General features: G+C 40.6%; 1 protein-coding gene across 2 annotated transcripts in view; it reads left to right on the top strand.

Annotated features, from left to right (window-relative positions):
* LOC109394847 (uncharacterized) overlaps positions 1-6,514 on the top strand; it is a 17,552-nt gene extending 11,038 nt beyond the window's left edge. For both annotated transcript variants that reach the window (XM_019665369.1, XM_019665367.1), the window contains exons 3-4: positions 1,408-1,634; positions 6,191-6,514. In XM_019665369.1, coding sequence (XP_019520914.1) covers positions 1,408-1,634; positions 6,191-6,497 — 534 coding nt within the window. In that variant the 3' untranslated portion in view covers positions 6,498-6,514. The remainder of the gene's footprint in view (positions 1-1,407; positions 1,635-6,190) is intronic.
* The last annotated feature ends 10,979 nt before the right edge of the window (positions 6,515-17,493 follow it).

Below are 17,493 nucleotides of genomic sequence, written 5' to 3'. Positions count from 1 at the left end.
AAAAAAAAAATGTAACAATGCCAATTTGTAGAGTTGTTGGGAGACTCAAATAAAATAACTGCCTATAGATTGGGAGTTATACATGAGTCCCTTTAAATCCCTCATTCTTTTAGGAAATTGATGTGCTTCTCTAGGACTTTCATTTCTAGAACTGCCGATCTGATAAAGATTCCTGATACCCATGAATCCTGGAGCAGCACCCCGTACACCGGCTGTTCTGGCATCGGATCTGTTGCTGTCTAGCTGACACTCGATGTGGATAGACTTCATTCTGGCTGAAATACTCAAGAAAAGGGAGAAGCACTTTTTGCTGGAAGTGGCCAATTGCAAAATGTAGCTTATGCACAATTATTTCTTGAGCACCTTCTGCATACCAAGGCCTATACATAATTGTCACAATTCATTAACCAACAATTATAACAATTCTCACAGTATTTATAATATGTATAGAGTTTGATCTATACATGTTCTAAGCAGCTTTTCGTGGATTGTTTTAATCCTTACAACAACTCTGTGAAGATGGCACTATTCTTATCCCCACTTTGCAGATGAGAAAGCTGTCCTGGGGGCTTTAAACAACTTGCAGAAGTTTGAAGCTTAGCTTGAGGTGGAGCTGGAATTTGAACACAGGTAGTCTGCCTTGTCCATCATGCAATGGTAAATATTTATGGTCAAGTTGGAATCTTACTACAAGTCTTGGAGGTAGGTGAGATTAGTAGTATTTGGAGATGAGGAAACAGACTGCGAGAGATTAGGGGCTTGTCCAAACTCACTTGCCTTGAAAGAAAAACATGCAGAGCTTTGGGCCTCGCCCATGTACGTGACTTGTCAAATTCTAGAAGAGTACCCTTTCTTCTCTACTGTGACTCGGATGTTTCTTCGGAGGGTAAAATGGAAGGACAGTGGGACAGAAGGAAGGACTCAGTTTATTATTCCCAATCACATGATCAAGCAGCAGTTAATGGTCTTTTTCCAGACCATCATGAGGTGGCGGAAACTCATTTATTTTTCACTTTAATTTAACTGTCAGCCTTAAACTTCTACGTCAAAGTCCCGAGGATAACATGTTGAATTTCACAAACATACCAATACACACACACATACATACACACATGTCTTTGACTAAGACATGATTTTGCTTTACAATATCCAACTCCATGTCTTGAAAATATTTTTCATGTTCTTCTCTTTGAGCAAGCTGTGAGTCCTCAGGAGTGGGTGAGTGGCTATACCAGCCCCCAAAGCTGCACTAGCTGTCACAGGCAGGAGTGACAGTTGCCTCCATGGCCAGCAAATCACACCAGTAGTTCCAGAGACCAACGTGCTAATTAATTATATCAGAAGATCTTAGGTAGTTAATCTGTGATTGTCTACTCTGCTGATGCATTTTCTTTTTCCCTTGTAAAGAAAAAAGAAGAAAACGTCTCCAGTCGTTATTTACTCTGCATTCAGAGATGCTGTTTTGCTGTTTCCGGGCTGTCCCTGGTGTCCTGGTTTGGAGGCAGCCAAAGCAGGACCCAGAAGCTCTACCTGGTTGTCCCTCCTGCACAAAGCAAAGCCGTGGCCATGAGCAGCACACGTCCTGTGACACAGAAACTTCCAAGTGCACAGCTGGCTTTTTATGTTGGTTCCAGGTCAGCCCTGGACTTTTATTCCCCCTTCCTTTCTTCATGATGTTTTTCATGGCTAAAACTGTCCTTTCCAACCCATTTTCAACTTTACCTTTTCTAGTCTCACTCATCTTTCAAGGTTCAGTAGACTACATAATGATCTGGAGAAAAATAAAGCAGGAAAGTAAAACAGAATTGGAGGTTGGGGTGGGGATAAGATTCTATTTGAATTAGAGTGGGTTGAGGTGGACCTCCCTGGGAAGGTGATACGTAAGCAGAAGAGAAGTGAGGGAGCTGGCAATAAGGATAAGTGGAGGGTGAATGTTTCAGGCCGAGGAAAAGCAAGAGCCCAGTGGGAGCAGGTCTAGTCAGCATCAGAGCAGCAGGGTGGGGTGGTTATAGCTGAGAGAGTAATGGGAGGTTTGCAAAGAGTTGAGGTGAGAGGGGAAAGGCTGTGGTAAGAAGTGGGGCCAGATAGTGTAGATCAAGACTTTGACTTCCCCTCGAAGTGAGATGGGAGTTACTGTCATAATATTGATCAAGGGTTAGTTATTTAGTCGTTGACAGCTTTGCAAGTAACCTGCACGGATAGTTACCTCTTCGTTATGATTTGAGAAGCATTCATAGGCTACTGTATTCAAGCTAGCTCTCCACTGGTCCTGTGACAATGAGAACATTACTAACCTGTGAGCCAAAGACTTGAGATGCAGTCTCATCTGTGTCTTTACTGTTTGGGTGTCCTGGGGTAAGCCACTTACTCTATTGTTGCTTAGTTTCCTAATCTGCAAAATGGGGGTAGTACTATCTCTAGTTTATTTAATGGGGTATGTTGGGGGAATGAGATAATGTTCTTGAAAATGTTTTGAAATACAAAGTATTATAAAAATGTTACATTATTTTCATTCAGGAAGAACGGTCTCCTGAGAAATGCAAAAGCTAGCCACAATGTTTAGATATGCCTATAAGCCTTGATTGACTGGATGGCATAGCTATTCACCCAGCTGGGTCTGTAAGGAATATCACCCAGAGAATGTCACCTCACCTTTGATGAGGTACAGTGAGAAATGATTCCAGAATACAAGGTCTGCTCAGGAGAACATCACAGGAGGTATATTAGTTTGCTATGGCTACTGTAATAAATTACCATAAACTGGGGGACTTAAGATAACAGAAATATATCCTCTCACAATTCTGAAGGCCAGAAGTCCAAAATCAAGGTGTCGGCAGAGCCATGCTATCTCCAAAGGCTCTAGAGGAGAATTCTCCCGTCTTCGGGTGACTTCAAGCGTTCTTTGGTTTGTGGCTGCATAACTCTAATCTCTGCCTCTGTCTTCACATAACCTTCTGCTCTTCTTCTCATGTATCTTTTATAAGGACACTTGTCATTGGATTTAGGGCCTTCCCAGATAATCCAGGATGAGCTCATCTTGAGTTCCTTAACTTAATGACACCTGCAAAGCCATTTTTCTAAATAAGGTCATATTCACAAGTTTTGGGAATTATGATGTGGACATATCATTTTGGGAGCTGCCATTCATCCCACTACAGGGGGATTCCTGGCAGTAAAAGACATCTTGAGGACAAGAGCTACTCACGATGGAAAAGCCATGCGAAGGAACTGGGCTCAACTTGGTATTTGGCTACAACATATTCAGAACTGAAGAGTCAGCTCTAAAAGCCTCTGTCTTCTAGGACACTCAAGCTTCTATCTCTCTCTTCCAAAATGAAAATAATCAATTAACTGTTCTATCTCATCTAATCCCCTGATTTAGTGTAATTATTGATGGGAATTTCTCTTTACCTACTCATGAACTATAGAATTGTGGATGTTAGACCTTGAAAGGGCCACTGAAATGATCAAAGTCAACTTTGTCCTTTAAACGCTGGTGACTTTCAAAGTCACACAAGTGATAAGATGAGACCCTTGGAATCTCGATTCTAGAACTTGTGCATATGATATGCTCTTCATGATATGCTCTTCTGTTGGCAATCCTTCCTTCTGTATCTCCCTCCTTCCCCTTCAGGTAGAGAAAGTTGAATTTAAAGCATAACCCTCTACAAAGGAATGTTCCCCCAACCCTTCTCCAATTCTTAACTCATTTAGATCTTTGATATAGGCGAGGGGGTTGAACAGTCAAGTAACCATTTCTCAATTTCCTCTTTGTAAATTTTGTTTATGTTTTAGATCTCCTTTGGGATTCTGTTCCTGTTTTCTTTGGCTTAGCTAAGATTTCCATTCCCGCATCCTGTTATAAGTTCCACCGTAGATGTATATAGAGGATGTTATAAGACAAACCTACCCAGCCTTGTTAAGCTCAGAGAAAGCTGGATGTAACCAGGAATTTACTTAGTGAAGTCCTAAATGCTAAGTAGGAGTTATCCATGTGAAAGGGAATACTGGTGTGTATGGTGGGGAGATGGGACGGTGGGGTGTGCTGAGAGAGGAGAGGAAGGCATTTCAGGCAGATGTAAAACCATTGCAAAGATGTAGACTAGAGAATGTATCATGCTTTTTTGAAACTGGCACTTAAGTTTGTTGGGGCTGGGGCGTGAAGAGGTGCAGGTGTATAGGTGCATGGGATGGGGACAAGTGGAAGAAACGGTGGCAAAAGGCGAGGTAAGAGAGGTAGGTGTGGAAGAGATCTAAAGAACCATGTGTGTCAGGTAAAGAAATTTTGAATTTACCCTGAAGGCAGGGGGAAGATTTTGAAGTGACAAGATCAGATTTACATTCCAGAAAAATGTCTCTGGCTACATGTAATAAGGGGATTAAAGACACAAGAAAAGTGGGAGGCTGTTTAAGGGTTTAATTACGGTAACAACCACTAATTGATTGGGTCAGGCACTATGCTAAGTGCTTTGCTTTAATTATCTGTGTAATCCTCACAAGAACCTTACAAGGTAAGTACTATTACTATTTCCATTTTACACAGGAGAAAACTGAGGCACAGAGGACTACATCCCTGTGACTGTTGCGTAGAAAATGGATTAAGTGGTGGGTGAAGTGGATGCAAGGAGATCAATTAGGAGGATTTTCCCAAAAGTCCAGGCAAGAAATGATGGTAGCTTAGACGAGGCATATGGGAATGAAGATAAAGTGAGATTTGAGAGATTTTAGAAGTAAAGCCAATAAGACTTGCTGACGAACTAAATTTTGAGAAATGAAAGAACCAAGGATAATGTCTATGGCATTGGCTTAAGCGAATGAATTGTGGTGCTTCTGTAGTATAAACAGTTGTGTAGAACAGAATTTTGTGCTGTTGAGAGTCTAAACTTGGTTTTACAGTGCCTACTATTTATTCCATTCTTTTCTGTCCATTTTCTGCTTTATATTTAATAGAGGCACACTTGACTAGCTCCTTGCAGAGGGAGTTGGTGGAGGGTCTCATGCAATTTACTAGAGAGATACATCTTTAAGGGCTAAGCCTTACTGAGAAGTACAAACAATGAAAAGTGTTTCTTCCTCTTCACCATTGTTCTTTCATTCTGTCTCTGTCTCTCTCTGTGAGTGAGTGAGTGTATGTGTGTGAGAGTGTCTGAATCCAGCATGCATGGCACATGAGGCAAACCAATAATGAGTCCTATGAGCAATAGGAGCAACAAAGTTTCCCTTAGGGATGCAAAGCCTCTGACTAAGACGAGGGCTTCCTAGGGTCTGGGTGGCCCTAGGAAACTTAACCTTATATTCAATTTGGAGGAAGACTTTTTTGAGGGCATGCCATTGATTTAACAGATGCTTATTGAGCTCCTGATGTGTGCCAGGCACTGAGCTGGTGGATCCGCTCTCAGGCAGCAAGCCCCTTATGAGCCAAACTCCACAAGCTAGTACGAGAGTCGGGGCACAGTAATTAAAAGCATTCAGCCATGTACGGTTGTCTCTAGCTGCTCCTTCACATCGTAACACTCACTTCTGTCTCAAGCCAGCTGCCCCCCATCTCACTGTTATTACCAAGTGACCTATTTATCGTAATATAAAAAGTAGAAGAATAAAGTGACTCTTTTGTTTCTCCCTCCCTAGACAAGTAAAACAGGACCTTAGCTAAGAATTTTATTGCTTTCTTATGAAGGGTAATCTTTAAGCTATATTTGGGTCACTGAGTAGCAAAGGAAGTAGATATATAGAAAGTCGATTATGGGACCCTTGAACTTATCTGAGTTCCCGGTACTTATATCCACCTACATTATACTGCCAGCAGCTTATGAATAAAACTTAACCTATACAGAACTCTTGAATTTTCCACCACCCAACAGCACCATCATGTCAGTGGGGCAACTTTTAACAGAGAGGATGGTGTTCAGGATCCAGCAAAATCCAGGGCCAAGCTGGGAGTGACCAGGAGGAGTCCGTGATTGTGAGGATTGGGCCCACAAAGGCCAGTAGGAGGGAGGGACATGGCTGCCACCTCCAGGCTCCCACTGCATCTTGGAGGCTGTGGAGAGAACTGATGGCGTAGTGAGGGGGAAGCAGACCCTTGGTTACGCTCGGCTCTTCTGTTCATCAGGTTGACCATTCATCTCAACTTTCCTTCTTAAGCTCTGCTTGGGTTTGCTAATTTTTGTCTTGTATTTGTCTTCAACAGGACCGGCTACATCATTTGTGGAGCCCAGTGCAAAATGAAAATGTGGGGAACCCTGTTTAAAAATCATTATGAACGTCAAGGTAGTGACAGCAGAACATTAAACCAAGCTCAGAACCCGTCTGCGCGTGGGGCCCTGTGTGACTGCAGAGGTTGCACATCTGTGGTGCTCACCTCATCTTCTGCTAAGTCCTTCTCTGACCTTAGAGCACCAGCTCTGTGTAGCCAGAATGCCACTAACCCAGTTACCATTTTAGCTGCTTTTCTGCAACCTTTGTTTCTTAGCATCCTGACTGTCTCAGTCATATAAAATGTCATTTATATTCAGCTTTTTATTGTGTTATTGTCTTGATGACTAAGAATAGACTTAGATAAATTTGTATCAGTTGTAATTATGCTGGCATGAAACATGAGGAGTTGTCTCCACCCCACACCCTGAATGTGGAACAGTAATGAAGCAAATACTCTTAACACATCGGACCCTTAGCCTGACCCAGTCTCAGAGCAACCCACAGGCAAGCGGTTCCAGGTAGCTTCTCCAATCCACATAAAGTCAACAGGGCTTTGCTTGAAGAGCAGTTTCTTTCCCCATTTACTTGTGGTAACTTTAGTCTAACCTGCTTATTGGCTAAGCTGGTCCATGGAGGTGAACGAGACTCTGATCATAGTCTTAAAGGCCCAGAGAGAGCAACCTCTCAGAAACATTCACGGACCCGACTACACACTGACGTCCTCTTTAAAAATGTTCTGCTTCAGTCTGGGTGATGAACACACAATTGTACACCGGAAACCTATGTAACTTTACTAACCATTGTCACCCCCCAATAAACTTTAATAAAAAAAAAATGTTCTGCTTCAGAACTCAGAACTCATCTGAGGCCATCGTCACAGAATGTTCCAGAAGATGGGAGAGACCCACAGATAAGCATGTACTCTGTCTCTCTACCATTCAAAGCTTCTTAAAAGAGGGGTTCTTACAATCTCATTCATAGATTAAAAATCAGTCTTCTTAAAGACATACTGTTTTATTGCATACCACACTCTTGGAGAGAAAATTCCCTTGGGCTTTCTACTTTTTGACAAATAACATGCCTCTCAGACTTTCCTTTAGTCATAGCAAGGCCACCTTGTCACTGGGAGTGAGGTTATTTGCTCCCTGTCTCTTTCCTCCTTATGTATGTTCCAACCTATCCCTGGGCATTAAGGCAACATGACATAAGAATATATTTTCTAAATTTGCATAAAATGAGAACTTCACAGATGGGCAGCACATGCTTCCCATAAGTCCAGTGTGAAAATGGCTCGATAGCACTTGTCGCTACACACATTCTTTCCACATTTCTGGCACATGTACATCTTAAACAAACAGGAATTGCGACAAGCAAAACAGATGGGCAACAAAAAAAAAAAGTTTCCAAGGCATGCATCCCAAAATTCTTCCTTGAACATGGTACTGTAGCACTTGTCACAATAAATCAGAAAGTAGTTTGGGTATTAACAGACAGTCTTTACTGGAGATATTCATTTCTAGCCCTCCGGAGGAAATGTTGGAAGCACCTTTGCCTCCCCTAATTACAGGGAGACAGTTCTCCAAACCACGCCCTTGTGTATCGGCTGGCTCACTAAGTGTGTAGGAAGCTTTCTTTGGTGTCCTCTGCATTTGTCGGTACACAGAAATAGATGTGGTAGAACTAGAGAGCAGGAGTGGACCGCGGACTATTTCATATTGCAGACATTGCCGAGTATAGCTCTTGATTTGTTTCTCTGAAGCTACACTCTACCAGGTAGCTGCTACCCAGACGCGAGCACATCCCCGTTGAAGAAGACGACAGACAACGTGCGTAATAGCACACTGACAAGGTTTGCAACATTCGCATCTAATTAAAAATTTCTCAAGAGTTACAGATGCCATTAGAGCTCTAACCAAATTTCTAAATTTCTTAAAATGCGTGGAAGGAAATTGAAAGGGCATTTGGTGAGAAGTTAGGAAACCAGAGCTTTGGTTCTACCTTTATCATGGGCTACCTGAGCAAATTTAAGAGGCCACTTAACCTCTCTGCATGTCTGTTGTCACCTAGCTAGTTGGTCTGTTCAAGGGTCTCATTCTCTCTAGTTATCTCTGCAGGTTGTTTCCTCAAACCTGAAGACTCGGAAAAATCTGGAATCAATGTCTATTCAAAGTCACTGCAATTGTTCTGGGCACTGATTTCTCTCGGTTCAAGGTCAAGAGAGACATTAGCAACTGTCAGTAGCAGATTGCCCCACTTGTGTGTCCCACAGCTTGACACAATCATCTCCTGAGAACCACTCCTCACCCCACCCCCAGCTAAAGACAGCTTTCAGAGTCTATAGAAAGCAACAATAATAGTCCCTGACTCATTTTTCAGATCTAGGATTTTTAGCTTGTGTGAGGCACCAGAACTTCCATCTAAATCTTAAGATTCTTGGGACAATCATTTTTCTCCTGCCTTGTAAGCCACAGGCTCTGCATGCTTTTGTCTCTAAGCAGACCAGGTGTTAACCACAGTTTCTCAGTGTTTTTCAGGAAGCTTCATTTGTTTAACGAACAGGCTCATCTTGGAGAGGTTATCAAAATGAAGTAATAATATTTTCACCTCTAGAAATTAAAAATTGCCCACAACCTTCTAAAACGTGGTTGCTCTAAAAGAATTTTTTTAATTAAAGTTATGAAGTTTTTCTACATTGTGCAATATTCTGTTTAAACCTTAAATAAATTTTAAAACATAACTTAAGAACCCTACTTAGGGGCCGGCTGAGTGGCGCATTGGTTAAGAGCTGGCTTGGGACGCCAGAGGGCCCTGGTTCGGATCCCACATATGAGGGCCAGTGACACTGCCCTCTACAGCTAAGATGCTGAACAACAGCTCAACCTGGAGCTGGGCTGCCGTGAGTCGCCGGCAAGGGAGTAGGCTGCAACCCCTGCTGCAGTGGGTTGCCATGGGCTGCCGTGTGTAGCCAGCAGCCAGCGTGAGTGGCCAGCAGCCGCCGTGAGCGGCCGTCCAGAAGCCGGCGACTGATCTGCCTCACTCGGGAAGAGCGTAATGATGGTGCCAACTTGGGCCAGTGAAGCACTGTCCTCCACAACTAGACTGAAGAACAAAACGACAGCAACTTGTCTTGGGCCAGTGAAGCACTGTCCTCCACAACTAGACTGAAGAACAAAACAACAGCAACTTGTCTGTCCCCCTTCCCCCAATTCCCCAATAAAAATCTTTAAAAAAAAGAACCCTACTTAGTAATAGCTAACATTTACTGATGTTAGCATATGTGATATACCAGGCACTGCACCAAGTCATTTACATTAATTGACTCATTTAATCCTTTTAACAACCCTATGAGATAGGTACAATTATTAACATCTCCATTTTACAGATAAGGGATATGAAGGCAAGAAGGTTTAAGTAATTGCCCTTGGTCTTTTTTTTTTTTCTTTGCAATCTCTCCAGCTTTGTGAAACCTCAATGAAAGATAAGTCTGAAATAAGAGAGACTTGAATTCCAGTCTCAGTTCTGCTTTTTATTAGCTCCATCACCTCAAGTAAATTCCTGAACCTCTTTAAATTTCAGTTCACTCTTCTATAAAATAGGAAAATAACTACCTATGTCATAGGGTTACTGGGATTGTTAGATGACAAATTCATGGTACAATGTATGGCACAAGATAAGACCTAAATAGATGTTGGCTAGTGTTAAGATTTTCTATAGGCTGGGGTAGGAAGAACACCACCCATCAATCTAGAACTGTGTCATGAGGGTCATTGGTTGACCCTCATGTTTATTAACTTTATTGATTTTAATGAGGTGGAGCAACTTGTGTTCTTGAGACCCTCAGAGCTGTTTATAGCATGTTGCCAGGCAGGACATGAATACACAAAAACCGGTTGCATTTCTATACACTAATAATGAACTATTAGAGATAGAAATTAAGAAAATAATCCCATTTACAACTGCATAAAAAGAATAAAATACCTAGGAGTAATTTTAACCAAGGAAGTGAAAGACCTGCATATTGAAAACTATAAGACATTAATAAAAGAAATCGAAGAAGACAAAAATAAATGAAAACATAGTCTGTGCTCATGGATTGAAAGAATTGATATTGCCAAAATGTCCTTGTCACACAAAGCAATCTACAGATTCAATGTAATTCTTATCAAAATTTCAATGGCATTTTTCACAGAAATAAAACAAATAATCTTCAAATTTGTATGAAACCATAAAGACCCTGAATAGCCAAAGCAATCTTCAGAAGAGAAAAAAAAAATCTGGAGGTGTCTCGCTCCCTGATTTCAAACTATATTACAAAGCCATACTAATTAAAATAGTGTGGTACTGGCATAAAAACAGAAACATAGATCAATGGAACAGAATAGACAGCCCAGAAATAAATCCACACATTAACTTATGACAAAGGGGCCAAGAATATACAGTGTGGGAAAGAACAGTCTCTTCAATAAATAACGCTGGGAAAATTGCACACCCACATGCCAAAGAAGAAAACTGGACCATTTTACCACACATAAAAATGAACTCAAAGTCGACTAGAGACCTGAAGCTATAAAAATCCTGGGAGAAAACAGGTGGTAGGCTCCTTGATATTGTTTGGTGATGCTCTATTTAATCTGACACCAAAAGCAAAAGGAACAAAAGCAAAAATAAATAAGTGGCACCACATCAAACTAAAAAACTGCACAGCAAAGAAAACCATCAACAAAATAAAAAGGCAACCTACTGAATGGGAGCAAATCATACAAGGTCTGAAAAATAAGTTTGCGAACTTGTTGAAACGCTGTTGCTAACTTTTTTTGATATCAGAGGGAATAATCTTTATGAATTTGTACCAACTGGACAAACAGTTAACCAGGATTACTATTTGGAAGTGCTGAAAAGGCTGCATGAAAATATTAGACGACCTGAACTTTTTGCCAGCAATTCATGGCTCTTGCATCACGACAATGCACCAGCTCACATAGCACTGTCTGTGAGGGAGTTTTTAGCCAGTCAACATATAACTGTATTGGAACCCTCCCTACTCTTTTGATCTGGGCCCCAATGACTTCTTCCTTTACCTGAAGATAAAGGAAATATTGAAAGTAAGACGTTTTGATGACATTCAGGACACCAAGGGTAATACAATGACAGCTCTGATGGCCATTCCAGAAAAAGAGTTCCAAAATTGCTTTGAAGGTTGGACTAGGCACTGGCATCATTGCATAGCTTCCCAAGGGGAGTACGTCAAAGGTGACCTTAGTGATATTCAGCAATGAGGTATGTAGCACTTTTTCTAGAATGAGTTCGTGAACTTAATTGTCAGAACTTTGTATATTGATTTTTTTTCTTAACTCTAATATGAACATTTATGTAATTTAACATGGCTGATGGCCAGTGTTTAAGGGAAACAGATAGTCAAATATTCTCCAGTTAACTTGGAAGTCAGGAAAAGTGGAAGCATATGAATTAAGTTGTCAGTATAAAATCCAGTTTGGAAGTCTTTGGCCAAGGTGATAATGAATGTTGGGTAGAGAAGACTTGCTTAATTATGGGAAAAGTTTACTATGTGGTCTTGGTTTCAGACTTCATATATGGATAGTCATGCATACCACAAAATGTAGGACAGAATCAACATCCACGTAAAGGTTCCATAAGCATTTTGGGGTCATAAGGTAGTTAATCCTGGTTGGCATGTGAATGTCTTTACAAAGATTGATATTTTCAGGTTTAACTTTACAGTGAAGGAACAGTTTAACTCAAGATTAAGTTATAAAACTACATCTCCTGCTCAGGGAACCCATTAACAAAAAGGCACAGAAGACTTACGTAATTGCCCTTGGAAGGGGGAGAGCCATTTTTAATCCTGGGAAGTGTGGCTTAAGAATTAATATTCTGCGTAGGTTTATTGCAGTGGTTGTTTTGTTTTTGTTGTTAATCTTTTTGTTTCATGTTTTATGACATGAAAAAATTTTCGGAGATTGAAATTGGTATATATCTTGTCTAATCATTTACCTTCTAACACAGTTGTGGCTGTCTATGATGAAAACTGATGTTGAAATTGAAGTTTCTAATATTCAACAAGATTCTTTGTCATCAAAGTAAGCTATTTATTATAGTCTACTTATTAACAAAAGGAATTATATGTTTTTAAAAATAATCTATAATGAAAATTAAAAGCAAAAGGAATTTCGAATTAAGTTTTGTATAGTGTTAGCACATGCATGATATAGTCTATATTTGGGGTAAAAATTCTCTTTGTCAGTGCAGTTTTGTTGTGCTAATGTCAAATGAGATTGTATTGCTGACAAGGGTGGGCCAGGACATAGGAAGGCAACAGAAGTACATTGAGTAGCAAAAGAAGTCAGTTTAGACAAACAACTTATAATGGACAACCCACCCGGTGGGCAGTCTACCGACTAGTTGTCAGTAATTAACCATGAAAATAATTAAATATCCTAAAAATAACATTTTCCCAAAACTTGCATTTCTTAAAGCCTCTATCACAATTAGAGCACTCAGATTTATGTTACTTTCAAAACTAAGTCACTTATTTCATCCATTAGGTTAATTTTCTAAATTCCAACTTCACCTCAAAAACTACTTCTGAGAAATGTCAGTGTGACACCATGGTAGGCCACGGGGGACAAATTCCAATAATTCAGATCACTATGGTGGAATCTTTTCTTCCTGTTTGCAAAAAAAAGGCAAGCTCAGGGAGCCAAATCCCTCATCCAGATAATTAGCAACTATCCAATCTGTTAATTGAGGACATGGCTGCCAAACCTTCTTGGCAACCTCAGACAAGCAGTTGTAGGGTGGTCAGTCAGTCAGTTGTAGCTATCGAGTGCCAGGGTGTTCTGGGCCCTACATGAAGAACTTTGTATTAAAGACAGTTGAGATGTGCTCTTTGACCTGGAAGAATAAATGTACTAAATTGTTAGGAAGTTGTCTGTTCTTAGTCCTAAGTTTGGTAATGCTAAGAACAAAATAATTTCATCAACCCTAGCTCTTCTCATGATCTTCCATGAGAAAATACTGTATGTCCCAATGTATAAGATGCACCCTGTTTTGAAAAATTTGGGGTCTAAAAACGGGTGTGTCTTATACAGTGGTTGTAGATTTTTTTTTTACTTGCATTTCCCACTTTTTTTTTTTAAGATTTTATTGGGGAATTGGGGGGAGGGGAACAGCCTTGGGGAACCAGGGAAGGGGAACAGACAGGTAGACAAATTGCTGTTTTTGTTCTTCACTCTAGTTGTGGAGGACATCGCTTCCCTGACCCATGTTGGTGTGATTATTGTGCTCTTCCCGGATGAGGCAATCGGTTGCCAGTCATTGGTTGGCCACTCACAGTGGCTCCCAGCAGCTCACACCGGCTGCCAGCTGCTCATGTAGCTCAGGGCAGCCCACTGCAGCCCCACTGCAACCTACACCGTCGCCAGAGACTCACAGCAGCCTAGCTCCAGGTCGAGCTGTTGTTCATCATCTTAGCTGTAGAGGGCAAGCGTCACTGGCCCTCAATGTGGGATCCGAACCGCAGCCCTGCTGCTCAGAGCTGGCTCTCCCAAGTGAGCTCTTAACCAGCGGAGCCATTCGGCCGACCTCATTTTCCACTTTTTTTGCGCTTGTTTTTGCGCTTATTTTTGTGCTTATACAACCACTGTATAAGATGCACCCAGTTTTTAGACCCCAAATTTTTTGAAAAAGGGTGCGTCTTATATATGGGGAAATACTGTAACTCCCTTCTCTATTTTCACTGTAACTTGGGAGACATTTTCAAGACTCAGGTGCGGCTATGTCTAAACACAGGTAAATAAGCACAGATGGAATACTAATAGGAACAGGTCAGTTCCGGGGAAGGGGTGATGGTAGCATTCACTACTGATCTTTCTAGAAGACTCTCTAGAAGACTTATCGAGGTTCCAGGCTAATTTCTACAGATGTAGATGTAATTGCCTGGGTCTCCTCCTACTGACCCTGCATGAGCATCGTATTATGACTGCAGACATCTTCACCTAGAGAGCTATCTTAGAGAGAAGAGACACACCAGACCTAGTGAGGGAAGCAAGCCCGAATAAAGAAAGGTAAATGCCACCACAGAAGCATCTGGCAGACAAGTTATAGACCAATGCTTGTTTAGAGAACTATAATTATCAAATTTTCCGACTCCAATAAAAATGTAAACACACCTTGGCTGAAACAAACACCTTCTTTAGTGTTTAGAGAAGAGTGTCGCTCCCACAAACAAAATGTATATTGTTTGAACTAATCAGAAACAGTCTCAGAGATATGGAGAAAAAACTGATGATTGCTAGATGGGAGAGGGGTGGGGATGAGGGAGAAGGGGAAGGGGTTAGAAAACACAATTGGTAGCCACAAGATTGCCACGGGGATACGAGAGACAGTTTGGGGAATATAATCAATAATTTAAAGATTTTGTAGGGTATCTGATGGACACTTGTCTTATTAGAGAGACCACTTCATGGACGGTGTAGATGCCTGACCACTGCACTGCACACCTGAAGCTGAAGCTGAATAATATTGAATGTCAACTGTAATTTAATATATGTATAGTCATGGGATGTGGAATACAGCATAGGGAATACAGTCAATAGAATTGTAACAGCTACATGCGATGTCAGAGGGGTAGTAGATGGGGGGAGAAGGGTTATCACTTTGTGTGGGGTGTAAATGTCTAATTATTACATTGTTTTGTACACCTGAAACTAATTTTTAAAAATTTAGAAATTAAAAAAAAATGTGCATTGTTTGGTTGGAAATGCTTTTTTAAGAGTCAGCAATCAACTTGTTCAGTTCGATTTAAACTGGGAAATCAAAGCCCATAATGGAAAAGAAAGCACAGGAATTGAAAATGCAAAGGAAAGTTTTGGGTTAAAAGTAATCTAAACATAAACAGAATTCCTGCCTGCCAATTATGAAAAAAAAATCATATAATTCTTTGTATATTGCACAAAGACCCGTTCTGAAGAAACGTACCTGTGAGCTTTTTGAACTTAAGGTCAGTTTCAGTGAGCTGAAACTTGATAGTAAAACCATGTTTGTCAAATATTAGAAAAGTGAGTAAGATGCAGCTACAACTTATGTGCCTGTGAACACCTCAACTGTAACACATTTGAAGGATTTTTGGTGTGTCGTTAACTACTTTACAGTCTTAAAAAAAATAGTACTTGACATTTGGAAGTGAAATGATAATGTGCAAAACATTAGTCAGATGGTGCTTCTTGCTTTGTGAATGAACTGTATGTAGTCTGAACAAATTAGATGCAAGATTTAGTGCCATCGACTTTTCAGTCAAGGACCCACAAACAATTTCACCCCCAGGGCACCTGATATTTTAATTTCCTAAACCACCCAAATCAGGAAAATTGCTGATGATAGCTTGGGAATAAGAGACAGCTCAGTAAATGAGACAAAGAAAAATCCCTGGGGAAGGGAATGACCATCTATATTGCAATCGGTAGACTTGCTAGAATACAAGCTCCAAACCCCCACGTATCCTCTGCCTGGTTCACTGTGGTATTTCCAGCACACAGTAGATGCACAACAAATGCTCACAGGCTCTGAAGTCAGAATACCTCCTCAGATCCGCACTATAACATTTACAAGCTATCAGATCCAGGTGAGTCCCTAACCTCAAGCTTTGCTTTTCACATCAGCACGTTCCTTACAGGGCTGTTGTGAGGAAGAAATTACTTCATTCCCCAAAGGGCTTAGCACACTGTGAGGCCCCAATAAATGGTTGCTTTTGTGATTAGGGTCAGAATTTGGATATGTACGGGTCCTTTGATTGAAAAAATTACAGATCTTTCACATATACAACCTTCTCACTATGGGAAAAACTCGAAGTTTTATTTCTTCTTCACAGCCTACAGTTAAGGATATACTCACTTTTGTTTGTTTGTTTTTTTGTTCAACAAATAGCCGATTGTGGTTCAGAAAATGGAGTCTGATCGATTTTTCTTTCACGTCAACACTTTGAAAACCCATAGTCCACAGTGACACTATAAAACAATGCAATAATATCAGTAATTTCTAACCACCTAAAATAATGGTGTTTTCCTCCTTAAATTACACCTCACAACTAATTTTAGGCAGCAAGTCACCAAGTATGTATTCAGCAAATGTGTCCCTTACTGACAAGGGGGATGAGTTATAAAGTGTGGTTACAACCAGCACTGTCCCTCCTGCTCTCTATTCTGTTTTGTTCTAAAATAGTATCGTGCTTTTTTTTTTGTCAAACACATTGTCATACTACCCAATAAATATGTAGTGAATAAATTAATGAACATGTGTTAACTCAGTGAAATATTTTCATAATTAGCTTCTTTTAAAATCACATCCAGCAGATATATATGGGGCATCTTCTAAATCTAAACCTGTACTCGAGACATTGTGTATGGTATGACGTGATCACTGTACTTGGTCTGGGTGCTTCTGACATGTACCAATCTCAACATTGGCTTTGTGAGGCCTTCTGAAGGGCCCCATTGTCTTCAGAGATATGTTAGCACGTGGACAAGCTAATCTAAAGAGATGCCAAATGGACATTTCACCATTTGGACGGTCTTCACATGGCCGTCTTCTTATGGGGACACATCATACTGGGTGAGTTACGACTCTCCTCCAGTATGACCGCATCTTTTTTTTTTTTTTAAGTTTATTGGGAACAGCCATGGTCATTGGTTACACATTGTTTTCATGTTACAATGGCATAGTTGACTCTTTTAGGGAGGGCTCAGTGGCCCATGCAGGGATCAAACTGGCAACCTTGGTGTTATTAGCACCACGCTCTAACCAACTGAGCTAACTGGCCGCCCCAACCAGTATGACTGCATCTTAAATAATTACACCTGCAATGACCCTGTTTCCAAATAAAGTCACATTGTGAGATACTGAGGAATTAGGACTTCAACATTATCGTTTTTGGATGGGCACAATTCAACCTATAATAAAAGTCAACCTTACACTAGATCTACATATGTTGCAAAGTCAAATAGAAATACAACAAATGCCTTTAACTCTACAGGTCATTTAGCTATTTGATCAAAGTATTTAAATTTCTCTGGATGTTTCTTAAAGTATAAATTTTCCACAATAATTGTCAGCATCTCCAATCTGGAATTAGGAATTGGAAATAATTTTGGGGTTCTTATATCTCCCAAAAAACACAATTATTTATGAAATTGCTGACTACAATGCTAGGTTGAGCCATATGTGTTTTGTTTTTAATTTGAATCATGTTGTTGCATGAACTGCCTGACAGGGCTATCTTTC

Source organism: Hipposideros armiger, unplaced genomic scaffold (genome assembly GCF_001890085.2).
Source record: "Hipposideros armiger isolate ML-2016 unplaced genomic scaffold, ASM189008v1 scaffold_441, whole genome shotgun sequence".
In the NCBI taxonomy this organism is placed as follows: Eukaryota; Metazoa; Chordata; class Mammalia; order Chiroptera; family Hipposideridae; genus Hipposideros; species Hipposideros armiger.
This window is presented reverse-complemented; position numbering and strand designations above follow the sequence as displayed.